Consider the following 18,637-nt stretch of genomic DNA (forward strand, 5'->3'; position numbering starts at 1 on the left):
CTCCCAATGAAAGAAACGCAAACGAACCACTAAAGAGAAATTCTTTCTGCCCTGTAAGCCTCGTTGTATGTGTCAAAAAAGCCCAGCCCAGCCGCAAATGCCAATAATGAACGCCATGTGCTGCAGGGTTATGATTAGCATAGTTCCAGGTAGATCGATCCAGCAGCAAGCCGAACCTACCAACACGAAAGAGGCCGATTCCTCTGGTCTAAGGACTTTAAAACGCAAATAGAACCCGGTTTTCTGACAGAGTGATAATTACTAAAGATGTATATAGCAGAGTATAAGGCGACTGAATCGTTTAGGTTCATAGCCACAAGTATTGAATTCATTGGGTTCCGCTAGAAGACATTCTGAAGCCAATATAGCGAGGAGTCTCAGCTTGGCTTGATTCGAGCGGGTTTTAATTAAATACCGAACTGGGGTATTTTAATAATACATGGTGATGTGTTGGATTGTCTCAGTGTCATACGATGACTAGCTTCCTCGTGCTATACTACGACGCCACAGCATTATCGGTCATCTTTCTCTTCCCAACACTCGGTCAAGTGCCATCAAATTAAGAGCTGGCAGCCATAGGTCCTTCGGCTATTAAACCTACCCAATCACTATCTGTGCCAATGCTCAGCCATCATCCTCTTATGGGTTCCCTGACATATTCCGGTATTATATATACTAGCCTGTGGAACACGCTTTTTCAACAAAACAAAACCTTTAAAATACAGATCAATATTTGAATTGGATTTCAGAGTTCAAAATGGTTGCCATCGCCAGCGGGCTGTGGTGGGACCACTCAAAAACAACAATCTTGGTCGCCACTCTGACCTTGCCACTTAACTACAGCAACCTCTTCCTCTCAGGCCTGACCATCCTCGTTACCATCGCTGGATCAAGTTTCTGGAACATCTTTGCTTTCTTTCTTCACAATTGGAAAGCGAAGAGCGAAGATCCTAGTGCTCTCGACCTTCAGCAACAGGTCAGTCTGCGGAACTCTGCAGGTGCTACTCAGACACTGTGGGAGGCTTTCAAGATCCATAAAGCGTGGTCAAAGAAGTTCAAAAAGCCAATCGTGAAGCAGACATGTTCTGTGGCAATACCAGCTTTGCTCGTCTCAGCAGGCTTCGCCATCCCCGCGCTGTTTACCTCGAGAGTGGCTAACAAAGCTTACAGCACCGTCGTCGCACGAGTGCAACCAAACAATTGCGGATTCTAGTTCTTTAATACCACCGGCAAAAATGATCTACCCGCACTTAGCGCGATGGGAGCAAAAGGGCAAAACGATACCCGTCGGGCCCGCAGCCATGTCACCAACTTCTATGCCAACACTAGCAGCTCGGCAGCTCCATCAATATTTATCCGGCCAACTCTTCTATACGATATTAGCAGTTCCGCACCTTGCCCTATCCCGGCCCATGACCGCTGCATTTTGGGGCCTAACAAAGCTTTTAGCATCACGTCAGCCTTTCTAGACTCACATGAGATGCTAGGAGTAAATGCTAAGTTCGAAGATCGAGTCGGTATACAGCTAAGCTTGACTTGCTCTCCGGTACATACGGACGACCTCGTCCAATTACTCGAAATGAAGACGGCGCTTTTATGGAATTTTTCCTTGGGCCGATTCATGACATGACAAATTACACCTATAGGTACAACAAAGCAATCGCAAATAAGACTGGAATCGGCTATTTGATACAGTATGCGACCCCAATTTTCCTTTTTCCTAAAGGCTATAAAACAAGATGAGATAACCTGTAGTGTTCTTGCTTACGCTGACGAATCGAAGGTCCTATCCTAGTTTCGCCAAGGGCAGCTCGTTGAGCAACCCTTTGCTTTGGAAGCCAATCCCGGGTTTCAGCCCCATTGACGCCGATGTCACCGTTCATTTGTTAAGTCAAAATAACATTGGGTACCTGGCTCCAGTTTATGACTCATGGTTTTCTGCCAACGGAACCTACAATATAACTTCACAGGGTACTACTGTATTTGGCTCTGACCGCACGTCGACAACATGGTTTGCGCCGATCAATATGTTTTATGCAACCCATCGATTGCGTCATGCACTTCCCCAGCCGGTGTTCTAAACCTGGTAAACAACTTGACGAGTACCACCCTAAATTTTAGTACAACCCAGCTCTCTACAGCTGATCGAATTCTCTATTCCCTGATTCAGTCGAATACAGATACAACTGTGGCAAACCTCGGTACAGCGGCGCTATGGGCCAACAATATGGTGACCGGACATATCTCTTCCGGCCTACCGGATGATCAGTGGAAGACTGAAGTGATTAGCTGGTTTCAGACCAACCTTGCCATGCTACAGGCGTACGTAGTCGATTTTGCCTCCAACACAGCTGACTTGGGTCCTTTCGGATACGTTGAACCGCCTATGAGTAGGTATCAGCAGGAGCAACGCACCCAGCAGCTGGTACAGGCCGTCGGCGAGGTCCAAAACTTCAGTGTTTGTGGGATGCTTATCATCGTTTGCGTCAGCGCTGCCCTGGTACTGCTAGATTGTTCGCTGGAGCGGATTGTTGATTTTGTCGACGATTTCTATGGGCGAGATTCAATGGCTAGGAGGGCCAGACAGGCAGATAATAAGCTACACCTTTTACGTATGGCGTTAGGGGGAAACGAGTGGGTGCTTGGGCGATGGAGCATCCCGGTGCGGGATGGTGCTGTAAAGTATAACAGACCCTCCGGCTCGAAGGACCTTGTCTCCTATAGAGATTCTAAGACGGGAGAAGATACGGGATGCTTGCAAGTATGCGAGTGAGGGCCTCTTAAGGGGGCGACGGATAAGAAAGAGGTCAGTGATACCGTTTCGGGGGCAATAGGAATGTGTCTAAACTTAATTTTTAATATTAAATACTTTAATTTACTTATATATAACTATTGCATTGATAATTATTTTATAAAAAGAGGCTTACTTGCGCTTCCAACTATTGAGTCAAAATATGTAAGACATGCTGCGGAACGTACATCTTCCGAACTGCAAAACTGGGATTATCAGTGAGGACTTGTCCGTGCGGCCGCCCAATGCGCGATGCCACCGATCCCGTGGTGTGTCTCAAACTCGGACCAATCGAGTGACGTGTAATCGTGTATGAATAGCGATGCTTGCTTTCATCTTGCCATGTTTGCGGTCTTTTCCCAATTTCCATCTTCTCATGCTTTGCAGCAAACCACCGGAACACTGCTGTTGAGGGCAGCTCAAGCAGCATGTATGTATGACGGTGCCGGAATATTCTTAGACACTCACAACTCACCCGCACCTTCACTCAGCCCAGCCCTGCAAAATGGATACCTCCTTATGAACAACGTATCTAGCAGCTCGTGCTATACTAAAAGGTCGGGAGTTCGCAATGTCTCAGAAGGTCTGACAAAGCCGTCGTTTGTCTCATGATTGGCGGCGGCCTGCCCTTATCCCCGACAATCGAAATACCAGCCATGATCGAGGTCGCCCAGCCGATCCCCACTGGCATGAATACGACAAACGCGGCGTATGTCTCACCTCCATCTTGATGAATTCACCGCAATATTGTCAAGGTTCGTCGGAAGGAGGTTGCATTCGGCAGAGCCATCAGCCTTATGCATTTTTAGTATGTAAACCAACCATCGGTGATAAATGGTATAAATACCCGAAGAACTATCTATAAGACTCTATCAAGTTTGAGCATCAGTTCTTTAACACATCCCATACACGTAACAGGTCCACAATGAAATCGTCAACCATTCTTCCCGTTTTTGGTCTCCTAGTGTCCCTTTGCCAGGCTCAGGCCGACCCCAATACCCTTGCAAGGTACAATCCAGCCAACAGGACAATGTCAGCTAATACCAGTACGTATGAAGCAAGCTAATTTCAAAATTGTTGCAGTCTACTGACAACGAGTTGAAGCATATTGCCTTGTTCCCATCAGCAAAACTCTTGTCAAGACCATTACTGGGTATGATCCTTTGGACATCGACATTAGCATCCTGCCATCTTTCCCGACTGGAAAACACCCGCTCATTGTACAAGCTGGCTACCAAAAGGATATTCGCATGACGGCACTGAACCTTATCCCACTACAGATAGACTCTCTCATGCAGGGCTCTCTCATTGTGCCCTTTGTTGATGTCACGAAGGACGGACAAACCCCCGTCGGCGTCCCAGTCAACTTTTACATCGGTGGGACTAATGGACAACCGCTCCAGGCAATCGTGCCTAGTATCGCCTCAGGTGTTTCGCCCTTTGAAGGAACCACCATCTTTCCGGCGACCTTTTCTCCCGATACATCAGCTGCGAGGGCTCTCTCTAATGGTTTCAACAGTATACAGGTGAAGCCTTTTCTTCTCCCGAACACTATCTCTGGGCCTGGAATCTACGCCGAAGCATTCGACATTTCGTTCAAAACGATAGACAGTTCCCCTTATACAGCTCACACTTTTCACTCGCTATTGAACATCCCCCAACTTCTTAACACCAAAAAGTGTCAGCGCAATACCGTCTACTTCAATGAGTCGTCTTCTGAGCCGCAGATGGCTGTTGGGGAGGTGACACTTTATCACCAGATTTTGGCTACACCTCCACAGGGTTTAGAAGGAGTTTATAGGGATGTGTATTGCTATTCAGCTAATGGCCAGGTTGTCTCGAGCCTGGGCGAGCCTTGCAAAGTTGCGGCAGCCAACATGGACCCAGAAGCTAAGGTTTAGAGATCACGCTAGATAGAGACTATCGCCAGTCATCTGAACGAAATGGACGGATGATTCGTTCAATTGCCTACCACCAGCTGACCTAACCTTTAATTCACAACTGGCTTGGCTCCGTCTAAGGCAAAGGTCAGCTCTATTGGGTTCCATTCGCGCCGGTTAAACCTCGATCGCACTAGAGGGTGTCCCCTTTATCAAGTTACTTTATCACTGGTGCCCGAAACAAATACAATGAGAACTGTAGCATAGCTGATACTCTATGTTAGTAAATTGCAATTACGCCAAGGCGTGACCACTCACGTTGTCCCAGCTACTACAAGTTCAGTCGTTTTCGCCCGTGTCAACCCGGATAATACTAAAAGGTACACGATAGTCGACAACATGACAATAAAAATACGAACCGCTGCTGTCGACACGACGTTGCAAACAACAATTGGCAGTAGTAGAAGCAAAGTGACCAAGCATATCAATAGTCCTTTGGCGACACGGCTGACAAACGGACCATTGTATATATGGACGTTTGGGTCAGATGAAACATATCGGTTGCTCTGTTTCTATTAGTATGGACACATTGTATCAAGTGGACTTGCGCATACTTCTCGGAATTTGGGTAGAAACTGTACAAGACGCTCTTCTATCCAACTCTCAAACCTCTTGACTGCGTTATCAAGCGTTGGGACTAACGAGACAAGGTCGCGATCGTGCTCGAGGTAAGATGTCTCATTCCCAGCCAGACACCCGTTCCCATCAACCCAGTTCCTAAGGCTTTGCACATCTCTTGATTCTGCATCGCTGAGAGTGAGCGCTAGATTGGTTTTATCTATAAAGCTGTCTGTGATATCGTCAGCAGCGCATATGGGGATAGATAAGAAGGTAGCCATACCATAATCAACCAGTGCAGACTCTATCCTCGATAAGACTGATAACCTTTCAGTATTTCTATCGATGCGGCTCTTTCCGAGAAAAATGGGTGCCTTTTCCTGTTGATCTATCTGGTCGAGTTCGCTCTCTAGAATTGATAGCTGGTCTTGTTTTAGTAGCAGCAGCCGTGCTCTGAGTCTGTTGAAGCGTCTAAAGATAAAAAAAGGGCTATGTGATGCGATAAGGGCTGTAAATCTCGGATAGCCTGGCCTGAAATCTTCAACTATCTGAGGGTCAGAACATCAAGCCCTTGTTGCTGAAGAGGCACTTTACTTTTCCCCGTTGTTGGAGGTTTCGCTGATTGCGCCGGAGTTGCCGAAAGAGGAAGAATGGGCTGACCCGTCATGATGTCGTCAAGGTGGGATTTAATTCATGCAGGACTTTAGGACTTGACAAGCCACGTTCAGGGAAATGCCAGTTACTTTAATCTTTGAGCAGGCTCCTGAGGTATCCAATGAAGTGCCCCCACGTGCAAATGCAAGTCGAGGCCCAGGCGGGCAATATACATAAGCTAAATACCCGCTGTTATTTCGTCAATTCATTTTTCCCTTTCTCGCAATTCCACTAGCATCCATCCAAAATGTCCGATGACCAGCAGTAAGTGGTTGAAACTGTGGACTTGCAAGTAAGCTAATGCTCGTCACTCCCAGAAAGAATGGATCGCCTGAGTACACCCCAGGCGGCAAGCGACCATTCGTCTCTACATATGATAATGTATATAATAGTTGTCACTTGGCTAGCTGAAACTCTTGTACTGAATCAGGCTGTGCAGGCACCCAGTCTCAAAGTGGGAGACAGCGTCTACTTGCTGAACACCGATGGATCCAGAGAGGGCCCGTATCTTGTTGCGACAGCCCCAGTTTCTGGACAATGCACGCTTTGTTATACCAATGGGAGCCCATTCAGAAACAATGCAGGCATTGATGTGGATGAGCTGGAGGCCTGTTGAAGGCCCCGCGGGATAAGCAATGATGAGCAGGCATTGCTGGGGCACATGATTCCTCACATCATTTTGGTGGCTTTTTTCAGGCAGAAATGCATTTGGGGCAGTGTAAGGCAGTCAGAAGGCAAAGTACATTGAAACAACAATGCATATGCACAAGAGTCGCCATGGCGAGACCAATCACATACATATTCTGCATTACCCCTCACGATAAGAATTACGATAAGTCAGGCCCCGTGAATAACGTCGCAAATCAAGTTCAAGACCATCTAAACAATGGCCGAAAAGCGGTCTGTTTCGCCAAAGCATCATGCTATCCTAATCGGCATCGACGCCTATCCTGACAAATACAAGTCATCGCTGAAGGGCTGTGTACGAGACACGCAACAAATCAGATCATTACTCGAACAGCAACCATTTCACATCAACATCCAGACCTTGACGGCCACGCAAAGCTCTGATAGTAGCATCACGGGGCCCGTTGAAGATTCTGCTGCGTTACCAACCTATGACAACGTAATCAAGGCCTTCAGAGATCTGACTTGTGCGGCTCAATCTGGAGATTACATCTACATCCACTACTCTGGACATGGCACCCGCATCGCTCCCACCGCCAAGGCATTCTCCAACCAGCACACCGGAGACTTGGCTCTAGCGCTTCTTGGTGGTGAGAATGGAGACGAAGTACGGCCCCTTGGAGGGTACAAGTTAGCAGTTGCTCTGAATGCAATGGTGGTGAAAGGACTGGTTGTCACTCTAGTTCTCGACTGTTGTTTCGCAGCAAGTATTTATCGCCTGGATCGTACCGATATTCGCTTCCTCCGAATTGATCCAGAGCTTGCATCTGCGTACTTCGCCGACAAGAGTTTGGCAGAGCAAGATGAGGAAACGCCCGACTCGGACTACCGTGATGTATCTATGCTGCCAAGCTGGTTGATTAACCCGAATGGCTATGCACTTCTTGCAGCTTGTGGTCCCCATGAAGAGGCTGGTGAGATAATTTACAAAGGAGAGTCCCATGGCGCTTTGTCCCATTTTCTGAACATGAGTCTAAGAGACGGCGGGTTAAATCGCAAACACAAGAACATCTTCTACCGTCTCAGCTCCAAATTTCGTGGTCACTCGATTCAGCAAAACCCTGCATTGTATGGAAACAAAGATCAGGGATTCTTTGGTGAGAACAATTTTACGAACTCACGATCGATGGTACTCGTTGTGAGAAATGGTCAGCATTTGGCATTGCAGGCGGGTCAGGCTCATGGTGTATCTGATGGCGATGAGTTCGTCCTGTATCCTTCCAGCGTCCTTGAGAACAACGAGGCTTTTCACACTAATCTTATTAAAACAACGGTTGCAAGAGCTGGTCCTTTAACCAGCTTGTTAAACCTGGACGAATCGACCGCTGTGACAACTGAGGATGACTGGGTTGCTGAACCACAAACGAGGCAAGCTCTTGGCAAGTTCCCGGTGTCTTTCAGTGACAGCATATCTACTCAAGATACCTGGCCAGAAGCGCTGAGAAGATACGGGATGACCCATGCTGAAGAGAATGGCTCGACATCCTGTTTTCACGTCGACGCTATCGACGACGAGTACAAGCTTCTGACTCCAAATGGTGAAGAAGTGACGAACCTCCCCCCATTGCCGCAAAACACAACAACCGCAGATGATGTCGCTGCAGTCTTGGAGCATTTAGCTCGATACGAACTTGTCAAGAGCCTTTCGAATCACTTTGTAGAAGAAGACTTTAGAACATCGTTCGACATCAATATTGCACGGGCAGGGGATCACTTCGGCCCAGACACTCTCGTCAACGTTGAACAAGATGCAGGCAAGGCATCTATGTTCGAGCTGAAGCTTCAGAACCACGGAACCAAAGATTTGTACCTGTACATCCTTGACCTTGGTCCCCTTTGGCAGATTGAGGATATATATTGCGGCAGCTACGCAGTGGTTCCTCCATACAACAAGAATGAGAGGTTCATGACGGGCCATTTCACAAAGAAGTTCAGAACCATGGTACCTGATGAGTTGAGACAGCAGGGCATTGAAGAGTGTAGTGATACTCTCAAAGTGCTGGTAACTTCCCAGCCGACATCTTTTGATCTGCTGGAGCTTCCCAAGATTGGTCATGTTCTCAAGAAGAGATCACCTGCCGATAATGATAGATCTGGAGGCAGTTCTGTTGAGCAGTGGATCGCCTTTAGCTTTCCACTAAGAACTTTTCTGGCAGCAGAACTAAGCGCCACAAAGACAGGTTAAGAGTTTACGTAGATTACAGTTGTTAAAGCGTCATATTAATGCCAAACTATTTATACCTTTTTTTTTCTTTTTCTTTTTTTTTTTTTTAAGAGTCTATCCATTGCTCCGAGTGTCTAGTTGCACTCTTAATCCTTGATTCTATGCAATAACCAACCGCTCGTAATTATTAGTCTTGTCTTCCTCTGGAACATGCCTGGTGCAAACCCAGACCCCATGATTAGCTTGTCGTCCATACGGCACAAGTCATCGTAATAGCTCCACTGCATACACTCGTCCCATGACTCACAAGCTGCTTCGCACGCATCCACAGACTTCCAGGCGTTGGTTCACAGGCTGCGATTGTACTTGGACTGCGGAGCCGGAGGCAAATTCGCGTTGGCGGAAGTAATATCAAAGAGACACGATAGATTGTCCCACCATTCTCGTCTCTTGTCCAAATCTAGAGCAATCATCCTTTTGAAAAGGTCACCGTGGAGCATGGGCCTCTGTATTGGTGTCAGTTCAACAAGCTTCCATCTAAGTTCACGTGATAGGAGTTCCACTGACCTTGAAGCCCCAGCTCTTTTCCAGCTCGTAGTATCTCGCTATATCCCTGCTGTGCGCCTTGTGCCATGACAAAAGGGGTCTGCACCAGTTCTCACTCCTGAAACCGAACTTCCAATGCACCACTCCATTGAATCCCCAAGTAAACTTCTCATCACCCCCGTTTTGTCCAAACCGGATTCCATATTCGTTCAGTTCACGTCCCAGGATGTGATCGCCACAGCCGTGTTGGCGAGTGTACTCGGCAAAGTCCTGAATGAGTCGCGGGTTATTCCCAAAGGACATCTCCCATGTTCCCCTCGAGAGCGCAAAGCCAGAACCTCCATGTGCGAAAGTGACGTTGGCCATGAAGGCTGAACTGCCAAGGTAATATGGTGCCTCCCAATCGAACGATGACAGATAGTTCAGTACATTGGGCAGAAGGATGTATGCATCGTCCTCCATGAAGACATACCAGAGAGCATGGGGCCAATTCCTGCCAGCGAGATCCATAATGGGTAAGAATTTATACTTGTCTATAACCCAGCCGCCGACAGGGCCTTCATGATCACCTTCTATATTCGCGCGCTTAATGTAGACGTTATTTTCAACTTATTGTGGCACTGCATGGTAGACGTCGAAATCGGCATGTGACTTGGTAGCTGTCGTCATATTTTTTGAGGACGTCAATAGTTGTAAAGTTTCCGATAGTCTCCTTGTCATCCGAGTATATCACAACGTTGTCCGGATTAATTCTCTCTGGAGACAGACTGGTGACCAAGTGAATGAGCAGACGGCGGTACATCGACGCCCCACCAGTCTTCAAGATCAAGAGAACATCGCTACCCTCGTGCTTTGCTTGGCCACTGGGATGCGTTTGCTGCGTTCGGTGGGAGGGCTTCAGAACGGGGATTGTTGCCGATAAGGGCTGGTGGTTAACAGGTACCCTCACTGTACCAAATCCTTCCATGGAGGAATTGAGAAGAGAGTAGTACAGCACGAGACACATGGCAATAATGAAAACTGGGAGAATTCGGTTGTCCCTATATGTGGTGAACATCATCCCTGTCGAATGGGCTGGTACAAAGCACACAATGGCAGCTGCTTCGTGAGCGAAATGGTTTGATGAAATGAGGTTATTGCAAATCAGCGAACATGTAGATATTCTTAGAGCATTTCGGGTGAGTCAGTGTGGCAGCCCAAACATAGACAAGACGCGGAAACGTCGGAAACGGCCGGCGATTAGTTTAATGTCCTGTTTCATGTTTACGGCAAGTTAAAGTTTACAACGCTTTTGGAGAGCGGTGTAATTATCGGCTTCCACTTTACGGGTAAGGGTCTAGAATACGTCCCCTATTGTGGACATCTATCCCCTTGCCAATGATGTTCATGCGTTTACTTTTACGAGATATCAACTTACCCTGACCAACTCTGAAAATTGACAACGGTACATCAGCAGGACCCTGCGATATTCATGGAACTCAGAGCAACCAATCGCGAAACACTCCCACGGTATTTTTAGTTTCTCATCAAATTGGACATGGAAACTTTTATCTGTCTCTTGTCATATTCGCTATGTAATGAGGTGAAAGCTGACTCAAGCAGTGGGGCTGATATACGTAACGGCCTCGTATACAGTATCTATAACAAGAACATATTCGTTGCGACTCTAGCAAGCCTAGTAATCTTCTCAGCACCAATCTGATCTTATACCGTCACTCTTCCTTATTCTATATGCCAGAGACTCTCGATCCTTTCTAACGCTAAATAAGCATTGACAGCAGAACTCAGATGGCATTTATAAGTGTGCCCAGAGGACGAGATCTGTCGATATCAAGACAGCTTCTCAATTTGGCTGGGTGTCTGCTCATTATCCCAGCGTTCTACTTGACTACCATACAGACCCTGTACCCAATGACGATAGATATACTCCTTGGCATTATCCTGACTGAAAGCAATCGATTTGCCAACGAAGGGCGTCGCATATCCTTCTACTCAACCCTGCAAAGGGAGAACAGTCCAAAGGGGAGGGAAGCCAACTTCTCAACGCAGAGCAGTAATGTGAAGCTGAATTGCTTATCGGCCGTGGTTGGATACCGCGAAGACACCGCGTTATTTACGCGAGCTCTTGAGAGCTACAAGGCAGCTCGAGGTCAAGATTTTATGTTGGTAGGCATTGATGGTAATAATGCAGAAGATCAAGACATGGTAGACGTTTTTCAGAGGGTTGTGTTGCGTTGATGTAATTCTCCTTCTCGGTAGGCCTCGCTAACAGAAAGGCAGGTCTATCCTTCTCGGAGTCAGATCATTCACCCGGTCTACGCCCGCTTGTACTGCAACGAGTGACTGTCAGAGCGGGCCTTGTACTGCCTTTCGACTATCAGCTCTGTCGGCCATTCTTATGCCCTGGTATATGCAGAAGGTCTTTGGCAAGCGAATGGTACGTGACCAGATACCCATTACTATTCATGAAGTCTGGGAATAATGTTAACCTGGTGCTAGATCGTTAACGAGGATCGCCACCTTACCACCAACCTTCTCGTTCGCGGCTGGGCCGTGGTCTTTGCCTCCGACGTCCTTACCGCTACAGAGACGCCTACTACTGTCACACGCTGGTTGCGACAACAAGTCCGCTGGGCCCGGGCGACGCACATCGAATCACTCCTCATCCCATGTGTCTATGCCATGTCTCATCCCATGGCATTCTTCGCCGCCGCCAGACGCGAGTTTGGACCTCTAGTCGTTGCGGTCGCTGTGCTCTCGTACTTCCTCACGTCGCACAAGCTGCTTTACTTCAGCTACCCGGATTTGTTTCTTCGAATCGGCATTACTACAGTCTACAATCTCTTGCGCAATCCGGACAGGTTGAGACTGGCATTGTCGTGGTATGTTGTGCCTGGCATGTTCTTCTATAATATTCCTCTGCCAGCAATACACATCTGGAGTTTGGTGACAATGACGGCTGATACGTGGGGGACGGCAATGAGAGCGAGCACGGAGATTCCTAAGAAGGATAGTAGTCGGAAAAAGTGGTTTGAGACAGGCTTTTTTGTGGTTTGGATGGGAATTGTCGGAGGGACAGTGAGCAGGTGGCTGGCAAACGAGTTTGACTTGTGCCAGGGCCAGACGCTTGTATTCATGCTGTGCGGCGTCTCGCTCGCATCTGTCAGCACCTGGAAGGCAACAATTGCGAGTCAATAGGTAGAAACACGGGTAATTCGGAGTGACACGATAAATCCACCCCCTCCAGACTCGGGCTAGCTTGTACCGATCCTCTCTCGTAAAGGATCGGCCAAGTAAAAATTGGAGAAACTGCCTAAACCCCACTACCTCCACTCATCACTCGGGGCGTCTGGGGCTTCTGGCTTTAGTGCATCCTGCGCTGTATAAAAGTAGTAGTCAAGTGGCCTCCGCAATCCTTAACACATTTGAAGGTTTGCGTCTCTCTTTAGAACCCAAACATCTGTCATTATGTCTCTGCAAGTTGTTGATGTTCGCTTTGAGCATTATCGCAGCCCCAACACCTTGGGTATTCATGAGCACAAACCTCGCATTTCCTGGCGTCTAAGCAACGCCCCTCCAGGCTTTGAGCAGCAAGCTTATGAACTGCGCCTGGAGCAGATCATCGGCCAGAAAAGCCATGTCGTCTGCACTTCTCAAGTGGAATCTTCAGAGTCCCATTTAGTTCCCTGGCCAGCTGAAGAGTCGCTCGCTTCTCGTCAAAGATACACTGTCTGCATTCGAGTCCGTGGCAAAGGAGAAACATCCTTTTCCGATTGGAGCGAGCGGGCTTGGCTGGAGACAGGCCTGCTCAACCGAAGTGACTGGAAAGGCAAATTCATTTCGGCTCCTTGGTCAGAGAAGGACAATGATAAGCCGAAGCCAGAGGATCTCTTTCGCAAAGCATTTACGTTGAATTCTGGCATCGCATCAGCACGCCTCTACATAACCGCGCAGGGCATTTATGAGGCAGAGATCAATGGCCGTCGCGTTGGCGACTACTTCCTCGCGCCCGGTTGGAGCTGCTACGACAACGAATTGACATATCAGACCTACGATGTTACCGACCTTCTTGACAGCAGAGACAATTGTCTTGGTGTCCGTCTTGCTGAAGGCTGGTTCACTGGCAGATTGAGTTTTGATGGCGGTATACGCAACAGATATGGCACGCGTACAAGCCTCCTTGCACAGCTCGAATTGCAGTACTCCGACGGGTCTTCGCAAGTCATTACAACAGATGATGACTGGATGGTAGCTCAAGGCCCTATTCGCCTGGCGGAGATTTACAACGGCGAAAAGTACGATGCTACTGTTGAGTTACCTGGCTGGTCTTCTCACGAGCACGTCACTGGACATTGGGAGCGTGCCGTTGCGCTGCCATTTATATCTGAGAAGATCAACTTGACAGCCGGTTATCGTGAGCCTGTCCGACGAATTGAGACATTGCAGCCAATCTCCAAGATCACAACACCATCTGGCAAGACAATACTCGATTTCGGTCAGAACCTGGTGGGATATGTTCGAATCAAAGCTGTTCAAGGACAACGTGGCCATGAAGTCACGCTGAAGCATGCCGAGGTCCTCGAAAATGAAGAACTGGGTGTTAGACCTCTCCGCGTCTGTGACGCCACGGATATCTACACACTCAGAGGGGATGCTGAAGCCGAGGTATACGAGCCTCGATTCACATATCATGGCTTCCGTTACGTTCAGATCGACAATTGGCCTTCCGAAGAGCAAGATGTCGCCGCTGCGCTTGAAGCCGTTGTATGCCATACTGATATGGAAGAACAAGGAACTTTTGCATGCTCTGATGATAAACTGAACCAATTATTCAGCAATGTCCGCTGGAGCATGCGAGATAACTTCCTCTCTATCCCAACAGACTGCCCACAGCGCGATGAGCGACTTGGCTGGACAGGCGATTTGGCCTTGTTTGCACCAACAGCTACTTACATCTACGGCTGCTACCCGATTCTTCGAGACTGGCTCAAAGGTGTATGGTTTGACCAACAGCGACAGGGAGGAGTGCCTCCAATGGTATCGCCAAACATTCTTGACAAATGCAGGATCTGGGGTCCTGTTTGGCCTTGTGCTATCTGGCATGATGTGGTCGTCTTGGCTCCTTGGGCGCTGTATGAAGAAACAGCTGATCCTGCTATCTTGGCTGACCAGTTTGAGTCAATGGAGACGTGGTTCAAAGTCATCCCCAAGAACAAGGGCCGATGCACTCATCTGTGGGATTTTAATGCCGATCAACTATCCGTAAGTCTTCCCGAATCTCTGGAACCACTTTTGCTGATCTTGTCAGGACTGGCTTGACCCAAGCGCTCCCCCAGACGATGCTGCCAAAGCTACGACGGATCCTCCACTGGTGGCCAACGCATTTTTGATCAACTCTCTTGACATCATGGCACGCGTCTGTGGTGTTCTTGGCAAGACAAAAGATCATTCATTCTACAAATCGTGGGCCGACAATGCGCGAGCAGAGTTCACCGAAGAATACGTCTCCCCGAGCGGTCGCCTTGTATCAGACACACAGACTGCGTACTCATTGGCGATCTGCTTCAAGCTTCTCAATAAGGACCAGCTATCACGAGCTGGGTCGCGACTTGCAGAAATTGTTCAAAGAAACGCCTTCCGCATCGGTACTGGCTTTGCTGGTACACCTTTTGTCTGCGAAGCCCTCACCTTGACTGGCCACAGCAACGTCGCTTATTCTATGCTCCTGAATGAGAAATGCCCCTCGTGGCTGTATGCTATCTCGATGGGTGCTACTACGACCTGGGAACGCTGGGACAGTATGCTACCCGACGGATCGATCAACCCTGGCGAGATGACCAGCTTCAACCATTACGCTTACGGGGCGATCGCCAAGTTTATGGTTGAACGACTTGCTGGATTGCAGCGGCTTGAAGCGGGATGGAAGAGGTCGAGGGTGCAGCCTGTTGTTGGGGGCGATTTTACTTGGGCATCTGCGTCGCATCTCACGCCTTATGGCAGGGTGTCGAGTTCATGGAAGCTTGAAGGTGACGAGGCAGGAAAGCAGGTTATTCGCGTAGATATTGAAGTGCCACCGAGCACGACCATGGAAGTTGTGCTGCCTGGTGAGAATGGCACTCAGAAGACTGAGGTTGTTGGGTCAGGAAGGTGGTCATTCACAGCGGATTTTGAGAAGCAGGGAGAGTGGCCTGTGAAGGAGATCAAGTTTATCTTGGCCAAGATTGTTGAGGATTTTCAGAGAGAAGAAGAGCTCAAGGCCCAGGCTCCGAATGGCTTAGAGACTTAGCTAGGTCAATTTTAATACTACGTCGACTTCAACTCGAGCATTCCTCTTGTGCGATGTAAAACCACAAGTCTAGCATGTTCCTTCACAGAAGTATGCCTGGTGTACGTCTTCATGTCGGCGACGCCGTGTCCTTCGATGGTCTGAGATGTGAATAGTGTCTTGCTCGGCACATCAACTCGCGAGAAACCCCTCGTATACCGAATTCGTTGAACGCCTCATCACTCTAATCGACCTTGCAAGCAGTCGCATCACCAATAATTCCTGAGCAGCCAGGTTCGTCGCGCGACCCGATGATCCTTCCCGATATTCATGCATTCAATTCGGCGGATCAGCAACCGAACAATGACCTAGATCACGAGTCAAATTCTTGCTTCGTCTACCCACCATTTCCGAGTCACCAATGAAACTAACTCAAAGCCGGCGCTAGTAGAGTCAGGCCGGCTTTGATGACTCGCCATTGGATCGTGATGGCTTCCCCCATCTGGTCTAGACCCTTGTCTCAGTCCACCTCAGTTTTTCTCCCCATCTGGGGCCCCGCACTCTGGTGAACCAGCAGGTTGGAGAAGCTTTTCCATCCGGGGAACTTTGTACCGCGATGCCAATGGTAACATTCTCTTTATTATATAAGATGCATCTTCTGCTGCCACTGATATCGATTCCCCATCACTCTCCACAAGATCTATTGTCTGTCTCTTGACGCCCATACCTTCTTGCTACCTCTTGTCGACATCCTCCCTCCCAATGGAGAAGCCTGAATCAACCGCTCACGTTGAGCGCTCAGACTCCAAAACCGTCCATGTCTCTCCAGACCACACACGCGGTCATGCCATTCAACACCAAGAACACAACCGAACCTACCTCCAGACCCTCCGGCGTGATCCATGGCTTCTCCTATGGATCGGAGTCATGCTCTGGACTCTCATCGTCCGCGGCTTCGAGAACCAGTCTTCTGGTTCTGTAATCAGCATTCCTGTGTTCAAAGAGCGATTCGGCAAACAACTCGACGACGGTTCATACTTTATCGAAACGAGCTGGCAATCTGCGCTCAGCGGTGGCTCCAACGGTGCTGCCATCTTTGGAGCCTGGGCCTCATCATACTTTGCTGATCTGATTGGCTTCAAACCCGTCATTCTGATTGCAGCTGCTATCAACATTGGATCTGTTGGCGTTGAATTTGCCTCTACATCGATCGAAATGTTCTTTGCTGGCAAGATGGTCAACTTTGTCGCAATTGGCGCGTTCCAGAACCTCTGCACAGCATACGTAGCTGATGTCTCACCACTGGCCATTCGATCTACAACAATTGGATTCTGTAACCTTGCTCAATGCATTGGTCCCTTTATCTCAGCCATCCTCTCCAACTTCAGCTCTCAGTGGGAATCCAACTGGTCCTGGCAGTCTCTCATCGTTGCTCAATGGGGTTTTGCTGGTGTCGCTTTGGTCGGACAGCTCTTCATGCCTGAGAGCCCTGTCTACCTGGTCCGCAAGGGCAAGATGGAAAAGGCCCGCATGGCTCTTGAGCGCATGTACTCGGACCCTGAAGACGCCTCTGGTCATCTTGAACGTATCAAGTTGACTCTCGAAGAAGCTGACTCACAGAATCTTGGCTCGTACCTTGATTGCTTCAAGGGCACCAATCTTCGACGATCTCTTATTGCCATTATGGTGTTCCTTTCTGAGCCCATGTCCGGTCTTGGGTTTGTCTCCAATTATGGCGCCCTTATGTACCAGTACCTTGGAATCAGCGACAAGAAGTCCTTCGAGATTCAGATCGGCGCTCAAATTCTCTCCATGTCCGGTGCGACCATCGCTTTCCTCGTTGGCGACTTTTATGGACGTCGACCCATGTACCTGGCTGGATGCATTGGCCTCTCCCTGCTTCTCATTTGCATGGGAATCTCTGGCTCGGTCAATACCACCGCTGCTGTGACGGCCTCTGTTGGCTTTTACACCATGTACAACTTTTTCTACAATGTCGGTGTTGGGTCAACTGTGTACACCCTTGCAGGAGAGATCCCCACGTCCGTCCTTCGTACCAAGACCCTTGCCATCTCAATCTCCGTCTCGTCAGCTGTCAACACCATGTGGTCATTCGTCGCTCCCTACATGTTTAACCCTGGTTATGGCAATCTCAAGGCAAAGATTGGCTTTGTATACGGTGCTTTCATGGTTATCTTTGCTGTCATGGCATTCTTCTTTGTCCCCGAAACTCGCATGCGAAGTTATGAGGAGCTGGACGAGCTCTTCATGAACAAAGTGCCAACCCGTCAGTTCCGCACATATGTCACTCTTGCTGAGCGTCGCGCTGAGGAAGCTTATGCAATTGAGCATGGGATTAAGGATACTGTTAAGGATGTTTGAGACGATCTATTTATATTGAATTTTAATGACGACGTCAGGCATCAGCTATGTTGTGGTCTCGTTGCTCCAGTTCGCGGTTATAACTTGTCATAGTCATATCTATTTCGATATATCTCAAAGTTTATTTATAATTAAATATTTTTCTACAACTTTTGCAGTATTCATAATAAATATTAGATCTTATTAAAGTTGCTATCCTGAGAATTGAACTTTTCCTGCAGGGTAAGCATGTCTTAGTTGTCTTGCAAGTTGCAAGGCACTAAATACAGAAGATCATTCCACAGCCAATTGCTCACGCCTTACCCCGTACTACGATAAGAAGCAGTAACTAACCTCGGCTCCAGCTGCAATCCTTCTCCCTGTCCCAACACTTCCTGATTTTACCTTGTTGATGCTACAGTTGCTGCCCCGATTTGTGGAGTCGGATCGGGTTTGGCGAGGCAGGGATCTCAGGTTAGGGATGAGGGGGGCAATTAGCTCCGGCTTTGACGCTATTTGATTCGACACGAGCTTCGGCTTTGACTTGTTCTGATTGGGCTGCTCTCTTTTAAGTTCCACGTTCACTTCGGCTGTTTACCCGGCATTTTCTTACTAACTTGACACCCTGATCCACTCACCCCAGTGACAACATCGTCGCGTCGCGTCGCGAT

General features: G+C 48.4%; 10 protein-coding genes across 11 annotated transcripts; 8 read left to right on the plus strand and 2 right to left on the minus strand.

Moving 5' to 3' along the window:
• Positions 1-757: 757 nt before the first annotated feature.
• Positions 758-1,213, plus strand: FOIG_13344 (uncharacterized protein; the record flags this gene model as incomplete). The annotated part of the gene is made up of 1 exon (XM_031214495.1): positions 758-1,213. The coding sequence occupies one exon, from the start codon at positions 758-760 to the stop codon at positions 1,211-1,213; it is 456 nt and encodes a 151-aa protein (XP_031055866.1).
• Positions 1,214-2,008: 795 nt separating this feature from the next.
• FOIG_13345 (uncharacterized protein) lies at positions 2,009-2,773 on the plus strand (the record flags this gene model as incomplete). The annotated part of the gene is made up of 1 exon (XM_031214496.1): positions 2,009-2,773. The coding sequence occupies one exon, from the start codon at positions 2,009-2,011 to the stop codon at positions 2,771-2,773; it is 765 nt and encodes a 254-aa protein (XP_031055867.1).
• A 723-nt stretch (positions 2,774-3,496) lies between these two features.
• On the plus strand, positions 3,497-5,113 carry FOIG_13346 (uncharacterized protein). Its single transcript, XM_031214497.1, has 2 exons — positions 3,497-3,837; positions 3,896-5,113. The coding sequence occupies exons 1-2, from the start codon at positions 3,717-3,719 to the stop codon at positions 4,690-4,692; spliced, it is 918 nt and encodes a 305-aa protein (XP_031055868.1). The 5' UTR covers positions 3,497-3,716; the 3' UTR covers positions 4,693-5,113.
• Positions 4,574-6,117, minus strand: FOIG_13347 (uncharacterized protein). 2 transcript variants are annotated; one of them, XM_031214498.1, is made up of 5 exons: positions 5,884-6,117; positions 5,573-5,833; positions 5,286-5,521; positions 4,990-5,237; positions 4,574-4,938 (listed from the first exon to the last, which is right to left on the minus strand). In XM_031214498.1, the coding sequence occupies exons 1-5, from the start codon at positions 5,954-5,956 to the stop codon at positions 4,884-4,886; spliced, it is 873 nt and encodes a 290-aa protein (XP_031055869.1). In that variant the 5' UTR covers positions 5,957-6,117; the 3' UTR covers positions 4,574-4,883. The 2 variants fall into 2 exon arrangements, with proteins under 2 accessions (XP_031055869.1, XP_031055870.1); XM_031214499.1 differs by lacking the exon at positions 4,574-4,938 and having other exon boundaries at positions 4,939-5,237.
• A 73-nt stretch (positions 6,118-6,190) lies between these two features.
• FOIG_13348 (uncharacterized protein) lies at positions 6,191-6,559 on the plus strand (the record flags this gene model as incomplete). The annotated part of the gene is made up of 3 exons (XM_031214500.1): positions 6,191-6,207; positions 6,261-6,324; positions 6,383-6,559. The coding sequence occupies 3 exons, from the start codon at positions 6,191-6,193 to the stop codon at positions 6,557-6,559; spliced, it is 258 nt and encodes an 85-aa protein (XP_031055871.1).
• A 270-nt stretch (positions 6,560-6,829) lies between these two features.
• Positions 6,830-8,815, plus strand: FOIG_13349 (uncharacterized protein; the record flags this gene model as incomplete). The annotated part of the gene is made up of 1 exon (XM_031214501.1): positions 6,830-8,815. The coding sequence occupies one exon, from the start codon at positions 6,830-6,832 to the stop codon at positions 8,813-8,815; it is 1,986 nt and encodes a 661-aa protein (XP_031055872.1).
• A 326-nt stretch (positions 8,816-9,141) lies between these two features.
• Positions 9,142-10,307, minus strand: FOIG_13350 (uncharacterized protein; the record flags this gene model as incomplete). The annotated part of the gene is made up of 3 exons (XM_031214502.1): positions 9,142-9,300; positions 9,362-9,912; positions 9,962-10,307. The coding sequence occupies 3 exons, from the start codon at positions 10,305-10,307 to the stop codon at positions 9,142-9,144; spliced, it is 1,056 nt and encodes a 351-aa protein (XP_031055873.1).
• Positions 10,308-11,251: 944 nt separating this feature from the next.
• On the plus strand, positions 11,252-12,538 carry FOIG_13351 (uncharacterized protein; the record flags this gene model as incomplete). The annotated part of the gene is made up of 3 exons (XM_031214503.1): positions 11,252-11,568; positions 11,621-11,777; positions 11,840-12,538. 3 exons carry the CDS (start codon positions 11,252-11,254, stop codon positions 12,536-12,538), a joined length of 1,173 nt encoding a protein of 390 aa, XP_031055874.1.
• A 233-nt stretch (positions 12,539-12,771) lies between these two features.
• FOIG_13352 (uncharacterized protein) lies at positions 12,772-15,666 on the plus strand. The gene is made up of 2 exons (XM_031214504.1): positions 12,772-14,602; positions 14,649-15,666. The coding sequence occupies exons 1-2, from the start codon at positions 12,809-12,811 to the stop codon at positions 15,624-15,626; spliced, it is 2,772 nt and encodes a 923-aa protein (XP_031055875.1). The 5' UTR covers positions 12,772-12,808; the 3' UTR covers positions 15,627-15,666.
• A 522-nt stretch (positions 15,667-16,188) lies between these two features.
• Positions 16,189-18,152, plus strand: FOIG_13353 (uncharacterized protein). Its single transcript, XM_031214505.1, has one exon. It carries the CDS (start codon positions 16,368-16,370, stop codon positions 17,985-17,987), a length of 1,620 nt encoding a protein of 539 aa, XP_031055876.1. The 5' UTR covers positions 16,189-16,367; the 3' UTR covers positions 17,988-18,152.
• The last annotated feature ends 485 nt before the right edge of the window (positions 18,153-18,637 follow it).

The sequence above is a fragment of the Fusarium odoratissimum genome (genome assembly GCF_000260195.1).
Source record: "Fusarium odoratissimum NRRL 54006 unplaced genomic scaffold supercont1.32, whole genome shotgun sequence".
Lineage (NCBI taxonomy): Eukaryota > Fungi > Ascomycota > Sordariomycetes > Hypocreales > Nectriaceae > Fusarium > Fusarium odoratissimum.

Bases quoted from the DNA above. Each gene is read 5' to 3' on its own strand.
- FOIG_13346 (XM_031214497.1), top strand. From the start codon at position 3,717: ATGAAATCGTCAACCATTCTTCCCGTTTTTGGTCTCCTAGTGTCCCTT. The intron at 3,838-3,895 runs GTACGTATGAAG...AACGAGTTGAAG, and splicing joins GACAATGTCAGCTAATACCA to CATATTGCCTTGTTCCCATC.
- FOIG_13347 (XM_031214498.1), bottom strand. From the start codon at position 5,956: ATGACGGGTCAGCCCATTCTTCCTCTTTCGGCAACTCCGGCGCAATCA. The intron at 5,834-5,883 runs GTAAAGTGCCTC...ACCCTCAGATAG, and splicing joins ACCTCCAACAACGGGGAAAA to TTGAAGATTTCAGGCCAGGC. The intron at 4,939-4,989 runs GTGAGTGGTCAC...ATAGAGTATCAG, and splicing joins CTTGTAGTAGCTGGGACAAC to CTATGCTACAGTTCTCATTG.
- FOIG_13352 (XM_031214504.1), top strand. From the start codon at position 12,809: ATGTCTCTGCAAGTTGTTGATGTTCGCTTTGAGCATTATCGCAGCCCC. The intron at 14,603-14,648 runs GTAAGTCTTCCC...TGATCTTGTCAG, and splicing joins TTAATGCCGATCAACTATCC to GACTGGCTTGACCCAAGCGC.
- FOIG_13353 (XM_031214505.1), top strand. From the start codon at position 16,368: ATGGAGAAGCCTGAATCAACCGCTCACGTTGAGCGCTCAGACTCCAAA.